Source organism: Sceloporus undulatus, chromosome 6, assembly GCF_019175285.1.
Source record: "Sceloporus undulatus isolate JIND9_A2432 ecotype Alabama chromosome 6, SceUnd_v1.1, whole genome shotgun sequence".
Lineage (NCBI taxonomy): Eukaryota > Metazoa > Chordata > Lepidosauria > Squamata > Phrynosomatidae > Sceloporus > Sceloporus undulatus.
Genome location: NC_056527.1, coordinates 12,853,853 through 12,865,958, shown reverse-complemented (window position 1 = coordinate 12,865,958; position 12,106 = coordinate 12,853,853). Strand labels below are relative to the sequence as shown.

The 12,106-nt window shown below is 38.3% G+C and overlaps 1 protein-coding gene across 1 annotated transcript in view; it reads left to right on the top strand.

The window, feature by feature from the left end:
• The window catches only part of PTPRN2 (protein tyrosine phosphatase receptor type N2), a 532,969-nt gene that overhangs the window by 494,250 nt on the left and 26,613 nt on the right, over window positions 1-12,106 (top strand). Inside the window, exon 17 of the mRNA XM_042474222.1 lies at window positions 1,748-1,914. Coding sequence (XP_042330156.1) covers window positions 1,748-1,914 — 167 coding nt within the window. The remainder of the gene's footprint in view (window positions 1-1,747; window positions 1,915-12,106) is intronic.

Below are 12,106 nucleotides of genomic sequence, written 5' to 3'. Positions count from 1 at the left end.
ATGTTGTTTTTTCAGTTCAGACCTATAAATGTATGTAACTAGGATACACCAAAGAGCAGCAACAACCTCTGCAAAGCAACTTAGGGCAGATCTGTTTTGTTCTCCTGCCAGGCCATGTAGCCTCCCATGTAAAAGATCCCTGTACCTAGTGTCTAAATCTTAAAAGAATATGTCTTAAGAAGTCTCCATTTCTAGTAATTTGACCATCACAACAGCTATATATTTATACATTTAGAATTTCATTTTACCTAATGAAGATGTCTCTAATGAAATTTTGGGATAGTTTGTAGCTGGCATTTCCATCTTGACCACTGCTTTGCTGAAAGTGTAATTTGTTCAGCTGTTACATTAAAATCTTTGGAATCTGACTCAGTGTTTAACAATTAATTCCTATATACTAATGTATGTCCAAATGTACTTTTTTCTTAAATTGTGTAGAAACCATCACAAAATCAACACATTCTAAAGCTGTTGTGTTTACGTACATTTCTGTATATATGTGTCATATAATTTCAGCAGTTGAGGATACAACACACCTAGCAATATTAGAGAGGAGCATGTATAAAAACTCACATTGGCCTCCCATGTGGATAATACAGATTTGTATACTACCCCAACCAAGCATGCAGACTATACAATACATCCACATGCCAATAATCTTTTCTGCAGGAGTGATTCTGGATCTATCTACATTGTACACATTTAAAACACACTAAGAAATAAAGACATGTTTGCATAAGGCAGGTTTACACACCATTCATTTTCAACCAACTTAAGGCTGAGTATTTGCATTTGAGCAGCCTTAATAGGATTTAATTTTATTTAAGCCTATTTGTAAACTGAGTGAACTAATCACAGTGTGCATGCATCATTTTCAAGGTAATTCAGCTGTTCAAGTATTGCAAGGGCATTACTCAATACTGGGACCATGTAAAGTTGGTCCTATTAATCTAGTATTGTCCATTCTAGATGATGATAGTTCTCCAAAGCTTCAAGCTGTCTGGAATTAAATCAAAGACTTTATGTGTTGGTGTGCGTTGAAAGAAAAGGGAGATGTAAAGAAGTTGCAAAGTGAACGAAGAGGTTGTAAAATAACAATCCATGCTTTGGGACCACCTTCTCCGTCTTGAAAGTTTCCAGACACCCTGGACTCCCACCATACCCAGGCAACAATCCTATGATGGCCTTTGAAGTCTGTGGGCATAAAAAGTATCAAAGGAGTGCTTTGGAAGGAGCTAACAACAAAATGTCTACCCCTAAGTTCAACAGTAACAACTCCATGCCACTCTCTGTTCATCCCATGGTCTGGTCCCACACCAGTATTTTAACTTGGTCAGCAATAACTTACAGAATTAAACATATTCAGCTATTAGTGTTGAAGCCAGAGAATTGCTTTCTCAATTTATAATAATTAACATTATCAACTTAATTTTCAAACCTAATTTTCAAACTCTTATCCCAATCCATTATGCTTAATTGACTATATAACTGTATTTTGATCACAACCAATTATCACAAATAATTCAGCCTAAAAATAAGTAAATCCCAGTGACTGTGGAAATGTTTGGACAATTTCTAAAAAGCATACTTCATCATAACATGTAACTAAACGATATTTAGCCAGATGTATCATTGTTTGAAATGAAAGCTATTCTCAGTGGACTGTTGGTTTGATGCATACAACATTTGATGCGTTTATACTGTATTCTTTGTTTATTTAGTTTTGTACTTTTCATATTAACTATAGGTAAATTTAGTCTCTGAACACATCTGGTGTGAAGATTTCCTTGTGAGAAGCTTTTACTTGAAAAACCTTCAAACTAATGAGACTCGGACAGTGACACAGTTCCATTTCCTTACCTGGCATGACCAGAAAGTTCCTGCATCCACAAGGTCCCTTCTGGATTTCCGCAGGTAAAACCACAAAGAATTAATGCTTTAATATTTAAAAGTATACATTTACATGGTTTGAAAATGTTGTAATGAAGTGGTTTTAATTGTTGCTATGCTTAATAGGTTTTTATCTTGTTTAAACTGTTTATGATTTTTATCTGGAAGTGTTTTAAATTGCTTGTGTTCTATGCCGATCTGAAGCAGGGTAGAAGTGTTGTAATAAATAAATACATAAAAATAAAAGTACTTCTTAAAGTTAGTAAAGTTATCAGGACACGATACTGCCATCTTCACAAATGACTGCAATAAATTAATAATACCCTGTCTCAATGCCTGCCTCAGATTTCAAAATGGATACCTGAGATGGTTTTCCATTTTAAAATGTCACAGACAAAATGCCTCATAACAACCCAACTCTAAATCACTGGAGTAGTTTGTATGTTGTGTTACTGCTTTATGTTATAAAGCATAACATAGGGCCTGTACAGGCCTGCACTTTGTGCCGGCCTGTGGGTGTGGTTAGGGCACAATGTCTACACGCTGCATGCCCTAACCCCGCCACCAGAGCTCCATTTTGGTGTGCACCATGATGACATCCCTCCGGTGCTGCATCCACATGATGCAGCACCGAAGGGGCATCATAAAGCTGCGCCACTGTGGATATGATGCCTCTTGGAGGGCACAAAAAGGAGCCACTTTTGTTGGCTCCTTTTTGCACTCTCTGGAGGCAGAATCAGGGCCGTGGCATGGGGTTGCTGCAGCCCCGATCGGGCCAGGAAAGGGGAAAGTGCATGCTACCCATCTGTACAGCTCCATAAAGCAGTAACTATTTGAGTTTACAGGTAGAGTTCTGTATGTAAGTGATTATTGGCATCCTGAATTTTTAGTGCTATCATTAATGCGCTAACTTGGAATTTAAGCAAACAATTGCATTCCTGCTTAGGTACTTGTTTGTGTTAAATTAGTGTGTACGATAAGCATGATAGTGAAGCTGCATTCTTCAAGAAATAAAACTGCAACATCAGAATGCATGCCTATAGTTATATTATATATACAGAGTCCATTCACCATGCACCTCTGTGTCTAGCTTGTGAAATCAGTGCCATCTTGACTTGCTTTTGAAGCATCTAGCAGTATAGATCCTCACACACCAATTTTTCGTTTGTAGGTTGCAGGATGCCTAAATACACTAAAGGCACTAGATCTTAATTTGATCTTGGAAGCTAAGCAAGGTCAACTCTGCCTAATAATAATAATAATTTGTTTTATTTATATACCGCTATTCCAAAGATCATAGCGGTGAACAGCAAGTAAGCTAATTAGCAAGTACTGAGTGCTTAGTACTTAGTGCGTAGTACTGAGATACAAGACCACCAATGAATGCAAGGTGCTGTGGGCTACATTTTAGAAGGAGGAAATGACAAAAGCACCTTTGAAAATCCCTTGCCTAAGAAAACCCTATGGAATACATGGGCATTTCGCTAGGCGAATGCACACATACATACATGATGCAAGAAAGGTTTGAGAAGAACATCAAATTTTAGTCGGACCCTGATAAGGGTTAAGCCCTTGGAGGGAGACCTTGTTTGGACAAGCATTCTAATGATGAAGGGGTGGATTTTTAAAAAACCCTACCAAGTCCTTCCAAAGATGCAAAGGTGACAACTACTTACTAGTCTGCTCAGTTCCTTTTTCTTCACAGCCCTCCAGGCTGCAACTAAATGGGTACAAAAACTGTTAGGAAGACAGAATTGTATCCTGGCCTATGCTTCCCCAAGGACACAATTCTCCTGATAAAACTTTTTGAGTTCCTTTTACTGTTTCTCCAGTTCTAAAGCAGTGCATTAGTTTGAGGATTAGTATTTCTTTATTTCTATTTCAGCTATTTGATTTGATTCCTAAACTCCACTGTGCCTAAGCCCTGTCTTGCATGCTACAAACTACTGGCACTCTTAAGGTGAACTAAGCTGCTGTCTAGCAAATTTGACTGAAACCTTACACCGGTCTATTGGATGTGCAAACTGTGTCTATCATTTAAAACATCTTCATAGAGTTCTGTAAAGTAACTTTTTGTACACACATAGGAACTATGTTATAACAATGTACCATGACAAGCTTTTTTTAAAGTGACTAGTCTGTATGGCTTATAATTTTCCCATAGAAATGGTTCTTTGCATGCTGATTTGTGCTAGGCGTTCATCCTAAATAAAGACACAGGTTCCGTTAGTTCTTAGTTCCCACTTAAGTCAACAAGACTAAGTTTTCTTAAGGGAGTAGTGTGGTGTAGTGGTTTGAGCATTGGATCACAGCTCTGCAGACCACAGTCTGATTCCCCATACAGCCATGAAAACCCATTGTGTGACTTTGGGCAAGTCACTCTCAGCTCCAGAAAACCCCATGTTAGGGTTACCTTAGGGTCACCATATGTCAGAAATGACTTGAAGACATACCATCACCACCACGACAACAACTTTTCATAACTAACATTTTATACTAACAATTTCAACCTAGGTAAACAGGAAATCAAAATAGTTAAAGAGTTACTATACATTGGATCAAACATTGATCAGAAAGGAGACTGCAGTCAGGAAATAAGAAAACTAGGAATAGGAAGGGCAGCAATGAAAGAACTAGACAAGATCCTAAAATGTGAAGATATACAACTGAACACTAAAATTAGAATTGTCCAAGCCATAGTATTCCCCATCACCATGTGTCCGGGTGAGAGAGCTGGACAGTGAAGAAGGTGGACAAAAAGAAAATCAACTCATTTGAGATGTAATAATAATAATAATAATACTGTTTATTTATAGCCCGCTTTTCCAAAAGAGATCAAAGCGGGTTACAACAAGAGCACAAAACAATGTACAATTTACAACAGTATCCACATCATAAAAACACACGAAACTACACCAAATTTAAAACACGATTTAAAAACACGATAAAAATATTGCAAACATTAAAAACCACAACAAAAACTAGCTTAAAAGTGCCAGTGTAATGGGGGGAGAACAGATGTCACAATGCATGGGGGAAAGCCTGTTGGAAGAGATAGGTCTTCAGCTTCTTCCTGAACAGGTCAAGGGAGGTAGCTGAGCGGAGCTCGCCGGGAAGAGAGTTCCAAAACTGCCGGGCCGAGATGGAAAATGCCCTCTGTGCAGTCGAGATGTACTTCGTATTAGGAACCCTCAACAATTGCTTCCCGGCCAATCTGAGAGTGTGGGGTGGGTTATATGGGGAGAGGCGGTCCTCCAAGTACCCTGGGCCCAAGCCATTTAGGGCTTTATAGGTAATAACCAACACCTTGTATTGGGCCCAGAAGCGAATGGGCAGCCAATGAAGATCTTGCAGAATGGGTGTTATGTGGCTAGTCCTGGGGCATCCAGTGACTAACCTAGCTGCCATATTCTGCACTAATTGAAGCTTCCGGGTTTGGTACAAGGGTTGCCCCATGTAGAGCGCATTACAGAAATCCAACCGAGAGGTTACCAGAGCATGTACCACCGTTTCAAGGTCCTCCCGGCCCAGGTAGGGTTGCAGCTGGCGTATCAGCCGAAGCTGATAACAAGTGCTCCTGACTGTTGCATCCACCTGAGATGTAAGGTGGAGCGAAGAGTCCAGAAGCACCCCCAGACTGCGAACTGAGATGTAGTACTGGAGAAGAGTGCTGAGGATATCGTGGACAGACAAAAAGACAAACAAATGGGTCCTTAAGCAGATAAAGCCAGAAATCTCCCTGGCAGCAAGATGATCAAGTTCAAGCTGTCATACTTTGGCCACATCGCGAATAGACATTAGAAAAGATAAAAATGCTAGGAAAGGTGGAGGGTAGTAGAAAGAGAGGAAGACCACACACCAGATGGATAGACTGAAATTACAAGACCTAAGCAGAGCAGTGGAAGACAGGGGTTTTTGTAGGTGTCTCATCCACCGGGTTGCTACGAGTCAGGGTCAACTCAAGGACAGTTAACAACAAACAACAAAGAAAGGTCTAAGGGTGTTTAACATAGTCTTGATCCAAATGCACTGTTTATGTTTTTTTATGTGCCAGTATTATAGGACTTGACATCTGTTACATTGTTTCTTTTACTCACTGTCCTCCCAGCAGACCTTTGCTTATCTCAACCATAGGTTTTGCTTATATGCAGAACACCAGCACTGATATCTGACAAGTATGAATCTTGGTGCAGTCACTTCAAAGTAAAATCCACAGACCATTGGATCTGTTGTGATATCCTATAGGGAATAAAAAGGTTCCACGGTACAAGAGCCTAGAGGAATGGGCAAAATCCAGCTGATTTTAAAAGTAATTAAAATTGCAACCTACAAATAGTTTCATAGATATTATTCCCAGATAGCCACATGCATTTTTAAAAGTATTACTAATTTATTTTGATTTTGGAATGGGGGACACTTGCATTTAAAAGCTATCCCAGGTATTACCATAAAAGTTTCTTCTATTTTTAAAAAAATACAGAGCCATTCTATATGTTTTGTAAAATTTAAATGAAGGAAATCCTTCACATCCCATAACCCATGTTTCAGAAATCTTGGGTCCGGTACAGACTGGAGCTGAAAGAAGGGCTCGGTAGAGCAGGGTGTCCGCATGCTCCCAAGCCCTACTGTGCGCTGCCGGTGCCGTCTTGGCATGCCGCCATTTGCACAGGGCACATGATGATGACGTGCCCAAATGATGTGACGCACAAGGGCATCGTCATGGCACATGATCGCTTCTTTTTCTGCCATGCACAGGCCATGCCGTGTGGTTGCCATGGCCTGCTTCCAGGGCATCTCGACGCCCCTTTCTTCCCATCTGTTGAGCCCCTTTGTTTCTTGGCCTCCTCCTCCTACTACTTTTCTTCTTCTTCTTGCAGCAGTGTATCATAAATTTGTTGTGTGCTTTCAAGTTGTTTCCAATTTATGGTGACCCTAAGGCAAACCTATCCTAAGAGTGTCTTGGAAAGATTTTTTCAGAGAGGGTTTGCCTTTGCCTTTCTCTGAGGCTGAAAGAATTTGACTTGGCCAAGGTTACCCAGTGGGTTTCCATGGCTGAGTGGGGATTCAAGCCCTGGTTTCCAGAGTTTAATCCAATGCTCAAACTACTACACTACACTACACTTGCTCTCATAAATAGCCTCCCTGAATCATTATATTTAATACAAAAAGATGCAAAGGAATCCTGTATCATCTTAGAAACTAATTGAGAGAAAGAAGTTGGTAGCATAAGCTTCAGTAGACTCAGTCTGTTTCATCAGAATCCTGAGAAATAGACATTATATTTAATGTTTAGCAAATCCCCAGAATAAGTCTCAAGACAAGTAAAGATTCTTAATGTGATACTAAGTGTGATTTCCATCCTTTTTAGATGTCTATGTTTTGGTTTGCATCCAACATGATGTGTATATGATGTGCATATACAAAGGTATATATACATATTTGTATATGTGTGTATATTTATATACTCACATACATATAGATGTGAAGCTTTGAATATACACAACCAACCCTCTGTTACTGTAACTCATCACCAAGAAAACTTGGATTCCCAAAATTACCTTGTTCCAGAGTCTGTTGAATTAGATTTGTGTATTTTTCATTTTTACTGAATCAAATTTTGTGAGATCTGGAAGCAACAAAGTTGTTCTCTTGTTCTTTTGTGTTATAGAGAGTTTGGATGACACTGTGTTGACAAGGTGAATTAAACCTAGGGGATTAAAAGCTCTTGATTATCAGAAATATTATGTGCTCATGTATCAACTGATGAATGCAGACATATTTTTCTTCATTCTGTAAGCTTAAAATACTCATGCAAAATGCACTGCTCAATAGGTGAAGCTCCACCTCCTCAAAACACTGGTCAGTTTGAATGGCTATAGAATCCTAATACTATTTTGAACAATAGACCAGGCATTTTAACTCTGGACTAGCTTGTTAGTCATGCACTGATAATGTGTAATTAAATATATCTTGAGCCCAGAGGGAGCACATTTACACTTTAAAGCGACGCTGCTAAGCTAAAAGATAATTAGCATCACATGTGAGGGCTTTGCTTAAAATATATATTATGCTATCACTGCTTGCTGTGTGCAATGGCATTTACTAACACTGCTCACTTTAAAAATGGTCAAATTCTTATTTTGCCAGCTAATTAGCGGTTGCCAGTGTCATTTTTGTGATGTTGCAGCTAGTAATATAAGCCAAGTTGCATAGTCACAAAAGTGATCATTGGAAACTGTGACTCTGCTGCAGGGACAATATGGGAAACCCCTTTTCTGAGCCTCTAACGACCTCTGACCTTTGCTTGCTGATGGTTTGCATGGTGATTTCTTTTTCACTCAATGAGCCAAGGGTTGGTTTGTATTACTAATCATTCTTTCCTAGTTAATTCTCCTCTCTGTGTGTGTATGTATGTATGTATGTATTTTGTTTAAATATTACAGCGTTCTTAAGCATTACTTACGCTTTTCTCCCCCTTTACCGGATCTCAGAGAAATACGTTTCAAAAGAAATGGCACTCTGCATTCAGAACTGTTTTTCAGTGAAGCTCTTTTGAAACCATTATTTTCATGTGCTTTCTGAAATATGTGATAATGATGATGTTTGAAAAAAGTGTCAATTAAAGATAACCTGCCCTATGAGTAGCTCTATGGGCCATGGAGAGTTATAATTGGTATACAGAATTAGGGGCAACACAAATATGAAAAGAACTGATTAATGCCCCTAGCTGCCTTTAAAAGTAAGGCTATTCATTTGATTAACACTTCACAACAGCAAACAGCACTGTACCCACAGGGACATGTAAACTGTGAAGGAGAGATGTGCATACCCAAACATACAGAGAATGAGACAGACCAGGGAGCTGCAAGTGGCTGTAGCATTCATTTGTGTTTGGAGACACACATCCCATAATCACATTTTGTGTGATTAACAGCAATGTCAATGTACTTGTAGTACCACGTGAAGTGTAAATTGGCTTTGACTGTGTGTTGAAGAGAGCAATTGTTTATGGGCTGCTGATTAAAAAGAGGATTTTTTTTCCTTTCCGAGTCCTATATATGTATATATATGACAGTGATATTTAAGCATAATTACAATAATGAAATCATTGACCTTAGGGGGGAAATTGCACTTTTATATGAACAGAAAAATGGGAAAGCCATAATGTCACCCTGAGTTGAGACCATGCTTAGTGATGGTTTATTTTTTAAGAACACAATTCAACCTTCAGTTTATTCTATATTTTAAATACTTAACATTATAATGTTTTATAATTTTAAGAATGGCTCAGTAGAGGTATAACCCAATTGTCAAATCATGGTTTGCATGTTGGGACTACCCTACAGCCTCACAGCTCATCCTCCTCTAGATGAAAACACCCTACTCCCTTTTCATTGAAGATAAATATGATTTAGTTTTAGCTTTGCAGTGATGTCTTTGCTAACAATACTATAGTTAGCATGAAACCGTGGTGAGAAATGGATTAGCAAACAGTTATTTGGGCTTAGGAAAGATATTGATGCGATATGCCAAGTGGAGAAGTGCAGCAATCACTGGCCATGTGATTACTCATCCACCACCTCTTAGCAGATCCTCTTACAATATCACAGATTGCGTCTGGAAAATTTCTTAGGAGGCAAATTGGAAGCAAATTGGTAAAATCCTGTGCAGAAATTGGCTTTTAAAATCCACAAAACACCCGCTTTTGCGTGTTGTTTTTCAGATGCATTGGTGTCAATGAGAAATAACGTGACATTAATCCGAACACGAAGTCGACAAAACCCACTCCTTTTTACTTTCAGGTAGTTCCTGAAAGGAAAAAAGGAACAGGTTTTGTCGACTTTGCCTTCTGATTAATGTCACATTATTTCTCATTGACGCAAATGTCATCTGAAAAACTACCACTTTTGTGAGGTATTTCTAATTTCTGTTCAGGTTAACCCCCAATGTCGTGTGAAAAACAATCCACTTCTGTGGGAGGGTTTCACTTTAAATCAAGTTTATGAACGAGATTCATCCCATGTGATAAACTCAGTTTGAAAAGTTTCCTGCCATGCAGCAAGCAGGAAGATTCTTAGAGAAACAAATGTCCAAATCTCCCATGGCACATGAAATTAATGTTGTAGGCTTTTGGTTAGTTAAGCTATAGTTAGTTGTGTTTTGACAGTATGTGAATGCTTTCAAACCGGAAGCTCATGTCTAGTTCTGGGGAATGTTGCATTTTGCAGCACAGAAATTTTTTAAAGTTCAGGTGTAATTATTGAAAACAAAGAGCTCAGTCCACAATTTCTCTTCTAGTATCTGGATTTGTGTTCCACCTTGTGTTTAAAAATGTACTGTTGTATTCAGAATTTAGATGAGTTATGTATTTTCTATTTAAATCTGTCTATTCCACATGGCAATGTTATTAAACATTGTAAAACATCTTAAAATGTAAGCATTAGTTAAATTTACTTTGCATATTATCTGTCTCTGCAGCAAATTTCTAAATTAGGACTCTATTGTTTCCATTTTGCAGATAGAGGGAGTAACATGCCCAAGGCCCCTTAACTGTGGTGGTGAAAAATATATACTCGTGTCTAGTTTTCCTCTTTCTGACTATGCAAAATTATATAAGGAATATCTTGGTGATCATGACATTTTCCCCCCACAGGCTGGAGCAGTCTTTTCATAGCAATCTTAAATTATGACTACCTTAAGATTTATTGATTTCAAATAGGCCAATTTTCAGTCTGGATCTTACCCATTTACTTGAAACTAAGAGCCACTGATTTCAGGAAAAGATTATGGAACAGTATAGATTTGTTGCCACATTAGTTTAAGAGAATCATATCTATTTTGTAGCCCTCCTTTAATGCCAAACTGTTCTGTGATATGAATAGAAAATCATTGCAGAATCATGTAACTAATTTCTTATTGTGTTGAGTACGAGGGTTATAAAAAATATTCACAGTCATTCTCATCCTCGACGGGAAATGGTTTCTTAGTACATGGAGGCAGCATGTCAAAAAAGAAAAGAAAAGATCAGTGGTCAAAAGGCAGGGGTTCTTTTTGCATTTAGGGGCATTTTTGCAAAAAATTCACAAAAACAATTTTTTATTAAAACATTGGCTCTTTGTATTACTGCCCCCATCTCATTTTGAGCATAGTATAGAGGGTTTACCCCACCCACCCAACCACCAGGTTCTATCCTGAAATATGAATAATCATTTTAAAAACTGCAAACAAAAGTGCCCCACTTAATTTTGCCCAGTGGAGAGAAAACATTGGGATTTTTTCATGCTGCATGGGAAAATGAAATAAGTAAAGATTCTCACCCTAAAAAGTACTAAATATTTTCTCATACGTTATGGGGAAACAGTTGCTTACACAGTTTTGCTCTGAAATAGGTGTTTTGCAGCCTGTTTTTTTTTTTTAAAAAAAATCCATTTCTCTCATGCTATGTGCATGTGTAAAAACTGTTCAGGAAGAAAAAGAAGTGTCCAGATATAGCCGGGGGTAGTTACATATGCAACAACAAGTTTCCTCACATTGCTAGATGTGAGGGGAACTGAAAGTACGAAACATACCCTGGACACCTTGGTCCTCTTAACCAGACCAATAGCTGGAACTATAAATGTGGACTCCGATTTCCAAAGCTAAATCCTTCAAATAAGATGTTAAAAAGGAAGAAGAGCTACGCTTGTTCTCTCCATTTTCCCTTTCCTACTGAAAAGCTGATTGGTAACATATTAGACTAGTTTTTTTAAGGGCTTCACTCACTGTCTTAAGGCAAAGCCAAGAAAAGAACATCGTGAAAAATCATTTGCATGCTAACTAACACAGATTTTACATTTATCAATATTACAGATATGAGACATCTGTAATCCACAAAACAGTGATACCTTTATTGGCTGACCAAAATGCACAAAATACATGTTGTAAGCCTTTGAAGCTCATCAGGCAAGCTTGCAACATGTATTTTGTGCATTTTGGTTAGCCAATAAAAATATCACTGTTTTGTGGATTTTGGATGTTATTGTACTTTGCTAGATGGCGAACATGGCCACCCCTGGACATGTTTTCTGGATGAGAAATCTATGTGAGATGTTAGTGTCATGTAAGAAAACATTGTTCTTTTGGCTTTATTTAAGAATCTAGGAGGGAGTTTATGTGTACAATTTGAGCAAGCCAAGTGTGTTAAGATATATGTTTATATGTGGTGATGATGATGATG